A 12,858-nucleotide genomic window follows, 5' to 3' on the forward strand; every position below is an offset into this window, starting at 1 on the left:
CCACAACTTGCAATTTACTTCCTCTTTAGAAACAACCCTCTCCACCTTATGTAAGCTCAGTCTGCCTTCTCTGGAGATGTCCATGGCTGGAGCTTGGCTGAGCTGTTTCCCTCTAACACCGAATTAAAGGGAAGCTGTAATCACGCTCCTTTTGGCATGAGTAATGTAACCAAGAGCCTTCATTTCACCTGGCTCTGCCCCAACACCCTTCCAGATCAACCCCAATAACATGCCTGCATCGTTTCATGCTGCACTGACACAAGCCCACACCATTGTTTTGCAGATGGTTTCAGTGCTGTGTAGCCCTCAAAGAAAAAGGACTTTTGAGGTATTTAGGTATTCTAGTGCTTTGGTACTTTTACATCTGGTCCACTTTAAGGTTTGTCTTGTGGGTCTTGGTTTATTTTCCACATGGTCCTCTGGCAAAAATATCTGAGGGAGGGAACCAACATGCGAGCAGGCCTGACTGGAGGCTGGTGAGGCCTGCAGAGACGGTCAGTAAGAGACCTGCGGTGAAGGACATGGTCTGGATGAGGGTCTTCTTCATCCCATGAGGCTCAGTGGGAGCAGGGTGAGATCCTCATGCTCATGGGACACAATTGATCTTGGTACCTGAAAACAGCTGTATTTTGGGTGAGGATAGGATCACATGGAAAACGGAGGGAACTGGAGGGCAAGGAGATGGGAGGGAACAGGAAAAAGTACTACTGTGAAAGTCTGGATCTGCTGTGGGCTGGTGCTGTGGCCCAGAGCCATGCTCCTGGAGGCAAACAAGCCTTACCAGTGAGTAAGCAAGTGCCCTACTTTGTTGCCTCCCCTCTTTCACCCCAATTAAGTAGGGCTGAGCACTTCCTGCCTCCTCTGCACAATGTGGGGGTGACAGAGCTGTCTGGCAAGTCAGTTCCCATTGTATACCAGGGAACTCCACCTTTCTCCATCGAGGTGACTCTCACAGACACTCAAGCTCTTTCCTCCTTTCTAATAACTGGTTCTTTTGCTTGCAACACTTTCAGAGCCTTGTATGAGCACTTCACCAGGGTTATGTCACTATCCATTTGTTATGCCGGCACTTTCCTGGCTCCTTGTCCTTCAGATGCAGTTTGAGGACTTTGCTCATTTTAATGTAAGGCAGAGAGAGATGCTCCAACAGGAAGAAGTACTTACTGGGGCCATTTCTACTTAAGCATCCTCCCTCGCACTGCACTGCAGCCTCGCCACCAGCTTTCCCCCCGTCCTCTGCAGACTCCTTTCCAGCTGGCAATGTTCCCCATAGCAAGTGATTAGCACCTCATGGTCCCTGCACAGTGTGTGCCCAGCTGCAGCCCTGCGCCAGCCTGCCTGACAGGGCAATGCAGAGTCTGCAGCTGCTCCCAGAAAGAGCTGGCTGTGAGGTCTGGTGCTCCTGAGGAGCTCTCAGAGGAGGAGGCACACCCTGGGCATTTTCTGGGCCCTCCATTCCCACCAGTGTCCCAGCTGGAACCTTGTGAGATGTGCTGTGGCTCCTCTTATTGTCTTGTGCTGGCTGAGGAGCGCTCGCTGTGTGAATAACACCAGTGCTGTCTTCATGGGCTCGGCACCTGGATGGCCTGAAGACTGATGCCAAAGCAGTGACTCCACTGTGTTGTGTCCCTCCCCTGCCCCTCTTGCAGAAGAGTAGTGCCTCGAGCCTCCCTCCATCTCTTGGTACCACCACTGTGACTTGGTAGTTTGTCTGGGAGGGTTTGTATCACACCTGAAAGGCAGTGTTATCCTTAGCCAAAGGGGCTAAATCTCCAGGAGGGACTGGAATGGGACCGAGGCTACTCCAGTTCCTGCTGGTGATCCATCGTTTAATGCTTGATGTAATACCTCTCTTCCTGGAAATGTTATTAATAAATCAGTGGGTTAGGTGACCAAGTAACCAGGGCCCAGACAGAGCTAGCAGCAGACCCTGAGGTCTGGATGGCAATTTTTCTTTTTCTTTTTTTTTTTCTTCTTTTGATGTTTGTTGTTATCGTTGTTGTTTTTTAATATGTTTTTACCCCGGTGTCACTGTGACAGGATGCCAGTGTAACCCCTGCCATGTGTTTCACCATGTGAAACATCAGGTTGGCTTTTCTTCTGGTGAGGAGCACAGAGATGGACCCACCTGCTGCCAGTAGTCTCCTGAATTGCTCACCGTAGTCAATTCAGTAACAAGAACATCATCAAAAGTCATCTTCAGAGCTAATATCCATGTTAATCTTTGTAACTCTGGTCCTGCCTAGCCCTATCTCTCCTCTGCTACAGCTTGCCGTGCCCAGGTTTGGGTTCCTTATGGTGTGTGCCCCACTTTTTTAATATCCTATTGCCACACACCTTTGAAGAAAACATTTTGTTTCCTTGCCTCCACCCAATCTGGGAAACCTGATGGAGAGGATGGTGCCAGCTCTAGGACATCATCATGTTGGAGTGTGGCTTCACACTGCTTGTCAGGGACAACAAAAGGAAAGGCACAAACACACAGGTGCTCCTCAATATCAGCAGAGGCTTTCTTTCCTATGCTTGGCTATGCCAGGAAGGCGGTTAGCACAGCTGCAAAGTTGTTTTTTGAAAGGTTCCTATCTATGCTTTTCCTGATTGCAGGATAAAAAGGGAAAAAGAAGGTCATGTGTCGCCCACCTGCAAGATTAAAAACAAAAAATAAAAGGGTCTGGGGAGAATCAGATGTAGTCACCAGTGTGGCTCTACCTGACCTTGTGGCCCTGTGTTAGATCAAGCTAAATCTGCCAAAGAGATCCTCTGCCTCTCATTTGCTTTCTCGTTGTGGTGGAGACTGTGGCTTCTTAAAGCCTCCTACAGCATTTAGAGGTGCAATATACTCACCTTATACAGGCCTACCCCAGAAATGATGGATAAATTGTCTCCTTTACAGTCCTCAATTACTTAGCAAAAATACCACGAGGATTGGCAAATTCCATTTTGGCTATGCCATGGGGTGGCAGGTACTTTCAATGTCCTAAGTGTTTCTAATTAAACAAATACCAGCAACTGCTAATAGCAGACTTCGTTGCCAAAATTCCCGCCACCCACTGACACGACTGCCTGAGTTGTGCAATGTCTAAATCTGCAGGATTTGCTCACTGGAGAGGAAATCCACACTTGACTTGACTTTCCTCTGTGGGCATTTCTGGTGCTGTGCATGGAAGGGAAAGAGGAGGGCTCTCAGAGGGCGTGAGGGAATCGCTGAACGTGGCCCAGCACCTGCAGGGATCCCTGTGTCCTCAGCCTCTTCCAGTGTACCAGGGTTGTAATTAAACAAATAAACACTGAATATTCCTGGCATGGGGAGAGTGGTTGGCATGAACCCCCCTGGTTCCCATCAAGCCCCCAGAGTTGGTCTCCAGCCACCTTGTATCTGACACCCTGGCACCTTCCAGTTCCCATACGGGCAAGTGTAGCCATGGCTTTCCAGCAGGGACAGGGTCTCTCCTGGCCAAGCTGAGCAGGAAGGGGCTGAAGCCCTGGGCAAGCAGCAAGAAGCATCGAAGCTGGCCGGCTGCCCTGCTTCCGTGCCCTGCAGGGGCACGAAGGCACAGTCAGCTGGATAGAAACACAACACGGGTTTCTGTTTTAATGAGAAAATAATTATATACTTGCATTGTAGGCCTCACAGTCACTATAAAACAGAAGCAGGATAACATTTAAGTGGTTAACATACAGAAAGCCAGGTATTGTTGAAACTGGTTGGTAAGTCATGACAAGGATGCCACCTTTTGGTTGCCAAACAAATCAATGCTACTGTATTTTCCTTCAGACGGCGTCAATACGGAGCAAGGTGAAGCCCAAACTGGCAGTGTTTAAAACAAATTGCTCAGAAAACCTGCACTGTAACCCCAAACTGATTATAATCACTAATGCTAATGCTTAACTATCCCTCAATACACAGTTTCATTAAAACCAGTCTTTGCCACAGGAAAGGATCTGAGTGTTTCTTCTGTGGAGACAAAGTTAACTCTGCAATAGTGCTCCTTGGTTGCATTGGATATATTATATATAGATAGATATGTATTACTGGCGTATACTTATAAACACCTAAGCTCGGTAGCATGCAAATGAAATAACAAAGAGGCAAGTAAACGGCATAGCACTCGCGCGGGTGCAGCACTGAATGTGTGCGGCGGACGAGTGTCCATAATTTCTGGAAGAGAAGAACACTGCTGGACGCTAGGTTTGGCTGCTCGGCACTGACATGCCACACGCCTCCGGTGCAGGGGGCAATGTCATTTGCACTTCAAAGACCAAGGGGGGTCAATGCAACTCATGGGGAGGTGCCTCGTGACGGGTGGTCAACGTCAGTGGCTTCCAGTGGGAAGAGCAGGAGGGAAAGGTAGACCTCCAGATTAAAGAAAATGAAAGATGTGAGTTCCTGGGAGCACACACCAGAGGAAGCACTGTCTGATGCAGGACCACCTTCCCATGAGCACAGGGCCATCTCCTCAGCTCAGGGCACTTTTCCCAGTCTCACCCCTGTTCTGCCTGGGGGTGGAAGGAGCCAGGGCTTCTCTTAGTACAGGTGCGTAGCACTCATGGGTGATGCTATGTGACGTTCAGTCCTGCTGGGCTGCGGCACCATTCACTTGCCTTTCCCACAGCCTCATGGCCAGGCTGAACCCACCTGTGGACTGCTGGTCACCTGGATTTGTCAGTGGGTGCCCCTGTTGAGGTTGTCCTGCCCCCATGTGTGTGTGGTGTCCCCCTGCACCCAGGCTAGGGCATCCTCGAGACAAGCTCGCTGCCTTCCTCACAGCAAACAGGCCAGCAGAGCTTTCTTTCGCTCAGCAGCACTAAGGGAGACAATCCACAGAGTTTACGGGTGCCTGTAGTCATATCCACTGCAATTCCCTGAAAATAGGCCTCAAAATGCTATAGTGTCCACGGACAGAGAGCGCATGCTGGAGGAAATTGTGTGTGTGGGAAAAATCATTTGGTTGCAAGCTCTGTGTTTGTTTAAGAAAAGCACCAGAAGTATGTTCACAGTATCGGTACTCACTGGAAATGAGCACTGTTTTCAGGATAAAACAGTGTAGCAGGCTGAAAAACCAAGGAGTGGCTTAAGGGAGGACCAGCATTGAGGCCAATAGTTTTTAAAAATAAGTCAAAAACAATAATTGGTTGTTTATAAAAAAGGCAGAACATTTTATATAGAAAAAAGCTGTCCCCTTTTTCTTTTTTTTTCCTGTTTTTTCTTTCCTTCTTTTTTTTTTTTTCCTTTTTTCTGTCACCTCCCAAACTTGTTCATTTCTGGTCCAGAAATTATGGTTCCCAGTTGTAAAATACTCTTATTGTATTGCTTGCATGAAAAGAAAAGAGTAAACCCGCAGCCTCTATACTACATACAAATACAAAGCACAAGAATAAATACCACATTTTTTTTCCTAATTGTCAGCTTACAAAACTGGTCAATACTTTGCAATTGTGACTCATGCAAATACCATGTTGGGTCAAATTTTAATATCACAAATACTGCATTAACTCAGTGCCTTGTTTTTATATCCCCTTTCAGAAAAAAAAAAAAAAATAGCACTCACCCCTGTAGCTGGTAAACAGCCTTGGAGAAAATAACACACACACCACCATACGCCTTCTCGCACGCGCCTCACGCCTACACACACACGTGCACGCACACCCGCACACACACAGATGCACACTAATCCTTCACTGCTGATCCCAAGCCTAAGCAACGACTAGAGGCTCTACGGTCTGCTTGTAGCGCTGAAAACACTGGCTGAATGGCAAAAGTCACGTTTTTCTTCCTGTGTCTGCTCTCCCTTGCTCAATCTTTCTCACTCACTTCCCCCCCCTTAACTTTTGTGTTGCCTGGAAACCTGGAGACTCCCACAAAGCACTCTGCTCCGAAGGCTTTTTATGCTGTATAAATATAGTTAGAGATGTAGCTATCATCTTTCTTCTTTATTTCATACCTCTTCCTAGGCCAGAGTCTGGCTTAGTTCAATTATTGCCTCATTTCAAAATTAAATGTCCTTTATTTGTATTCATTTCCCACTACCTTTCTACTTCAAATTACCCATCTTCATAGATTTTACACATACGCCATTCTTTTCCCTCCCCACCATCAAAAAATAGTTGTCATCCGCTAAATACAGATTTTCTATTTAGAAACTTTGTTATGTAAATATGATCTGAGAACCTGGAGCTCAGGTGATATTGCAAGCGTATAGGATCCTAAAGCTAAGGTAATCCATTTGGCTTAGCTCTCATCCCCATCTATTCCACTCCTTAATTGTGATGGCTTGTGTTTGCAACACAAGGACTGTATTTTTACTGAGCCTAGTGGATTGTACATTTGCAATAGCTGCTTCCCCATTTATTTATTTGTTTTTCCTTTTAAACAGATAAATTACTAGATAAGGGGAGCAGAACCCCCTCCCTCCAAAAAAACCCCACCCCGATCCCAGTCCCAAACCCAAACCCTTCAGTCCCCTCAGAGAAATAACATCAGAGGGCAACGTCGTCGTGCTTTGGGGGTGTCTTTGTGGGGGGGCTTGCCGAGGTGATGCTGACGGTCTCGGTGCAGTGGCTGTGGGAGGAGAAGAACCTGGAGGTGGGTCTGTTGGGGGGCTGCAAATCCGGCTGGGGGGATGCACGAGCCCTCCCCTCCAGCTGCTTCTCCGGCCCATGGAGATGGCCTCCCACCGGTCCCGGGGGGTCCCACACCCTGTATCCCCCCCACCCCGGGGGTTATTTCCTAGTGGGCAGGCAGGGGAGAGAGGAGGGGGCATTTCCTGGGTGCATTTTTCCTGTTGTTTTAGGATTGCCGGGAGCTGGATCATTTCTGTGTCTATGTGCATCATCGAGTTTGTTGTGTATTTAATAAATATCGGATTTAAATGCTGCTGCTTTTTTTTGTTTGTTTTGTTTTTGTTTCATTTTTCCTCCTTTCTCTCTATCTTTTCTTTTTGTTGTTGTTGTTTTCGCTTTGTTTTTGGTTTCGCAGCTGCCCTCGTGGTGCTGCCGCGTGGTTACTCGTCCTCCTCCCGGTTGGCATAGATGCCGGCTTCCCAGCGCAGCGCCAGGGCACTCTTCCTGCGGTTCACTCTGGTGGCCTCCAGGACCTGGTTTGGGGAGAGAAAGGGAGAAGACACCCATCACTCAGCCGCCCTGTCCCCGTGTTGGGGTGCCCCTCCTCTGCAAACCGGGGCGCTGCATGCCATGAAGCGCTTGCTGATGTGACGGAGGGAGGGGGGGCGCACCCACTGGAGCCTGTGAGATGCTCACCATGGCACATCGCCCCTGTAGGCGAAATTAGGCAGCCCCCCCCAAACCCTTGCATCTTCTTCTCGTGGTCTTTGGCTTTGCAGCAGCCCAGACACTGTGGCTGAAGCACTGCTGGAGTGAAAAAAACACTCTGTGAACATGGGGAAGGGGCCCGACACGAGGAGAACCTGCGTGGTCTGCTACGAGATGGGCTCTGGCACAGCTGCATGTTCTTCATACACAAGCACACACACATATACACACACACGTGTATAAAAAATACTTACAGTCTGTGTATTACATATATATGTGCACACACATGCATGTACAGAAGCAATTATTTTAGGTAGGAAGGTTTTAATATGTGTTCCAACAAGGTGAAAGGAATAATTCAGACCAGACCATATGGTGTCAGCACATACGTGATGTGCTGCTCTGAAAATAATGGACAACAGAGGAGTATGACAAAAGGAGATTTGGGGCCTTCCTGCAGAAGCACACAGCCCCATGATCAAACTACAGAGCTGTCAGTGTCCACTGCACTCAGTGGGTTTTAAATCGGCCCCCCCAGAGAAGACATTTTGAAATATTTAAAGTAGTAAAAACAAATGAACAAAAAACAACAAGAACAGCAAAAACACGTTCACTGAACTAATGTTTGCCACCCCAGGTCCTCATCGCTTCCTGAAAGTTACTCAGCACCATCTATGACTGCAGGGGAGTAACTGGCCTTTTGAGAAAGGGAGATGCCATTTTACTCCGTTGTGTAGAAAGCCAGATGTGGTGAAGTCTCAGGTCTTGGCAGGAATAAAAATAATCAACTAAAGACTAAATAAACTGTTCTTTCAGCTTGTGATAAGCTGTGGCTGGACCAGTACACAGGTGCTAGGGGCTCTGCTTACAGGAACAAGAACACTTCTTCATTTACGCTAAAGCCCAAACCTCCATTTGGGTCCTGAAGGTGAGGTCAATTGTGTCCACTTTCTTATTTCCTTTATTATTTTCTTGCCTTTATTAGTGCATTTTTTCCTTGATTGTTTAGAGTATGACTATGAACAAGCCAAAGAGCTAAAGGCAAAATCCATCCACCAGAGACAAGTATGAGCCAAGTCTCCATCTGCTTCTTAGCACTGACCAGGGCTACAAATCTGGTCCACGTCCACTGGAGGGATTTATTGCTGAGATTTTGCTCAAACTCAGGTCTCCTCTTTGCAGAACCACCATCAGAAGTGGAAAACAGGGTTGAGCAGTTTTTGTTTCACCCACTAGAGGGCAACTGTGCCCACAAACCTAACGATTCATCCAAAAATCAGTGAAAAAATCCTTCTGAGACATCAGCCTGCAAGCACCGTGCTGAAACTACTCCAGCTGCAAGGCTGAGGACTGGAGGTTTCACCTACGTGCCTGGGATATTGAATGCCCGAACCAAGGAAAGACAACCCAAGCTGAGTTTCTGAACAACACAGAAAATAAAACTGGGATGTGCTATTAGGGCATCATCTTCTCATCTTCTCAGAATAGAAAAATACAGAGGCCGCTCGAGGTTTAGCAATGAAAGGTGAAAAAAAATAATGTTATTTTTTCAGGTAGCAACAGGAAAGTACTATGAGACAAGAGACTATTGAAGCAAGGACAGGATAACGAGTAAAGAAAACAGAAAATTGTTGTTTTTCCCCCTGGATAATGGAATAAACATGAAAAAATAGCCAATCCAGCACAAATTTCAAATCAAAACTTCCATTGTCACAGAGTTGTGATATATTTAAGTGAGGTCTTATGAATTTGGCCTGTAGGTTTATGCTAGCTGAAAATAACATGGATTTTATCTAATTGATAACAGTTTCTGGTCAGTGTCTTCCTTGCTGGAAATCATCCGGCTGCAATGGTCTTTGATGGTGCTTGTAACAGTCAGGACCCTGAAGATTTTGGATCAGTCAGCTCGTCATTGTCTTAAGAGACAAGTTAGGGTTTCTTCCTTTTACCACCTGTCTGCAAATGTGCCCAGAAGCCTGTCTTCTTCTGCAGACATCACCAGAACTGTTAGAAGAATTACGTCAAAGACACGGAAGGCAATGAACCCAGGCTTACCCTTTGCAGGAAAAAACGTACTGATAGCTGGCGTATTATTAAATACTATATATTTATTAAATACTAAATATGCCTAAATGGGTAGTTAACAGCTAAGGATCCTTTAGAGCAGAAACCCCAGAAGGATCTTTTTAACTTACTGAAAGGAGTGTTTGAACTGCTGTGTCAGTTTTACACCTGCTTGAGAAAACAAGTACACAACTGGAGTTGTCTGAAATTGGTGGCTGAGCTCAAGGAAGGTCACAAAGCAAGCAGTCTGCTTGTCCTTGGGCTGTTGACCTGAGCTGGCCGTGCCCTAGTAGTTAGGTCTTGGCAGTCAAAAAAGTAATGTGACATAAGATATCCTATTTGGGAAGGACAACTTGCCTATGAGCTGCATTAACAGAGGAAGAATTTGGAGCACAGAAATTGCCGCAAAGGAAGGACACATACCAAGATACATATACATAAGGTTGTAGAAACCTCTTGGTAAAAAACTGCTGCATTGATCTTGTGGTTACAGCTCTGGAGTCATGCTAAGAACCTCAGAGGGCTCTTTATTGGCAGATTTGATATAAGATAATTTGAGGATTTGAAGAAAAGACTGAAATGGCTACCACCGTCAGATGCAAGATTAATTTATCTATCCACCCTAGAGATGGAGACCAATCTGTCATGAATCTCCCTCCAACACACATAATAACTGCTCTCTTACTCGTAATGAGAATAGAAAGCAAAATAAAGCTATGCTTTAGTCCACAGCACCAGCTGGTGCTGAGTGAAACACACTACTGTACAATACAGGCTAATTTTTGTTGTGCAGTGGCAGCAAGTCTGATGTGGAGGTAAAAAAAAATTTCTAGAACTTCATATTTTATTGATTCTTCCCATCTGGACCTGGAGGAACTAAAAGCTGCAAACGAAAGAAAATGCGAAGGTCTGAGTGACTAAATTCTGACAGTTTCATGCAGCAAGATACCTCCAGGGAAGCGCCCCGTGCACAAACAGAAGAACGAAGGCACAAAACAGACTGGTTGCTGCTGCAGATGTGACTGTGCCTGCTCAGGAGCAGAAGACCAAATGTTTTAAAATGAAACCACAGCTACTGAGGGACAAAACACACCTGGTTCTTCAGTACAAAGATATTTGTTGTACTGTACCTACTTAGTGCTAATGCCCGAATATACCAGACCTCCAGTGAGCACAGTGAGCAGCTGAGCATCTGAACCAAAACATGTTTATCTGAAACAAGACAGTAACTGTATTACTGCTGATGCTCTGTGTTGTAACATAAACTGTGTGTCCTCTGCCATAAAATCTAGTATGCTGGTTTTCTATTTTGTAAGCAAAAAATTTTCATTAGTCACTTAAAAAACTAAGTATTACCTTAGTGCAGTTATGACCTAGAGCATGATTAGTACTAAGCAAACTCAGAGTAATGCCCAGTAAATCTGAAAATACTTTCAGTTCTAAGGACAAAAGCAGATGGTTTTAAGGATAAATACAATCTGCATATGAGCAGGCACACAGTTATCAGTGGTCCCTTTACAACTTCAAAAGTGTTTGTGTTAAACACAGGCTTCCCTGCTTCTGCAACATCTTTGCAGGGCTGCTGCCATGCTGAAAAGTCACATCTTCTCTCCAGTCCCCATTCACATGCGTTGATTTCCAGCCTTCACCTTGTATTAACCTCCTTTTACAGGGTGGACGTGCAACCTGGGGTACGTTGAATCTACACCTTATCTCCTGCCTCCCACACAACATCAGATCCTCCGACCATTACTGAGCACTCGTGGGCCATAACCCAATTGTTGTGCAGGCACTGTGGGGGAGAAGAGGCCTGGCCTCAGTGTGAAATAGGGTCTCTGGAAGTACACTGCTCCTATACTGATTAATTCCCTATAAATACTCCACACAAAGATCAATCACTGGCTGGTATCAGTGAGATAAAACCCAGAGCAAGCTATTTAACAAATTGGGAAGGACATAGATTTTACTTGTCTTTACTTCCCAGGAGAGATGATGGTCATATACTTGTCTCCAGCTGATGTGGTAAAGATGTGCTATGAAACACAAGAAGCAGTGAAAAGTTTATGTGTGTAATGCAATGCTGACGCTGGCCAAACGAGTGTCAGTCATTACCAGGATCTGTTTAGATAAGACCCTTAGAGAAGTCCAGATTTACACATACTCCTGCATAAATAATCATAGGCAGTTGAAATGTCCATGTTATTGAGCACATTGTTCCTAAAAACACTGCAAAACTGTATCCTGTATCAACTTCCTCCTCCTAAAATTGTTGCATTTGGAAGAGCCCAGCTTTGCAGGGACAATACCTGTGCACACAACCTGCTAACATGTCAAATGTCACTGAAAATACACTTTTTTTAAGCAGGTCTGTATTTCTTCTAAGCTGAGACCAACACAGATGCTAAGCTGTGGGACTCTCATTAGTTGTCACATCACAAGGCACATGGACGAGAACAGGCTCACAAAATAGACAAAGCTGAGACCGTGCACTCAGATCTGTCTCTCTTCTTCCACTGATGAAAGGTTGGTGTGTGGGTTCCTTACAAAATGCTTAAGATTTTGCTACTGCTACATACCCTGTAATCAGGGATGGAGGAAAGCCACAGCAGTTTCACGCAGTGTCTGAGCTTCCCTGGACCCCAGGTCCAGCTTCATCAGCCGAATGGTAACAGGGATCATGGCAAAAAGTTCTTGCTTCACGCCTCAGGAATGCTCCAGTCCTGGGCAACAGCTCCCATCCCTTTAATTGCAACCCCTCCCATGCCAGAAGTTGTAATTAGAATCCGGGGGTAAGAAAACCAGCCACACAAACATTTGTTGATGAGAGATAAGACCCCCACACATATTTGCATCCCGGTTTTGATATGAAACAGCACTGGCACACAGCATGAAAATGCAAACTGCAGCAACATGCACTTGGAACCACCATGCAAGAAGAATCAAAAGTAAATAAGCAGTTGAAAAGTACCTCGGAAGTAACCTTGCTAGACAGTAATTTACAGGTGTACTGGCAGAAAGGGAAAAGACCAGCATTAGTACATTGAACAAGCATGTTACAACTAGGAAACAAGAACAATATAAAGAAATTGCAAGAACTGGCTCATCCCAGAGTATAGGATTTCAAGCAACTTGGTGTCATAGAAAAAAAAATTAAAATATTAGTCCTTTTTTTTTTTTTTAAATGACTTGCTTGGCCAGTCTCAGTCTTGTTTACTGTCAGTGCTTGACTCATTGTTTTGCTGCTGCTTTTTCTCTTTTTCTCACCTGCTGAAGCCTACACATCCTCTTGGGAAGAAACTGCCCACTTGCTGGAGCAGTGAGGTTCTTCCAAGAGCAGATGCTCCTGATTTGCCCTCTGTTTCTGAAAGCCAACTCTTGCAAGCCCCAGCGGGAGCTGCCCTGTTGTAACCACTCAAGCTAGCCATGAAACAGAAGGTGGTGCTGTCTAAGGGAGAGGCAGAGTAGATGTTCTGTTGAAACCACTCTAGCCTTTTGGTACACTGTATGCAGGGAGAAATGAAACCC

At 45.8% G+C, this 12,858-nt stretch overlaps 1 protein-coding gene across 10 annotated transcripts in view; it reads right to left on the reverse strand.

Annotated features, from left to right (window-relative positions):
• Nucleotides 1-6,771: 6,771 nt before the first annotated feature.
• PALM2AKAP2 (PALM2 and AKAP2 fusion) overlaps nucleotides 6,772-12,858 on the reverse strand; it is a 258,500-nt gene continuing 252,413 nt past the window's right edge. For 7 of the 10 annotated variants that reach the window (XM_072030988.1, XM_038170133.2, XM_038170135.2 and 4 more), the window contains 2 exons: nucleotides 12,302-12,340; nucleotides 6,772-7,094 (listed from right to left, as the gene is read on the reverse strand). In XM_072030988.1, coding sequence (XP_071887089.1) covers nucleotides 7,002-7,094; nucleotides 12,302-12,340 — 132 coding nt within the window. In that variant the 3' untranslated portion in view covers nucleotides 6,772-7,001. The remainder of the gene's footprint in view (nucleotides 7,095-12,301; nucleotides 12,341-12,858) is intronic. The other 3 variants (XM_038170131.2, XM_072030990.1, XM_072030991.1) reach the window with 1 other exon arrangement.

The sequence above is a fragment of the Anas platyrhynchos genome, chromosome Z, assembly GCF_047663525.1.
Source record: "Anas platyrhynchos isolate ZD024472 breed Pekin duck chromosome Z, IASCAAS_PekinDuck_T2T, whole genome shotgun sequence".
NCBI lineage: Eukaryota > Metazoa > Chordata > Aves > Anseriformes > Anatidae > Anas > Anas platyrhynchos.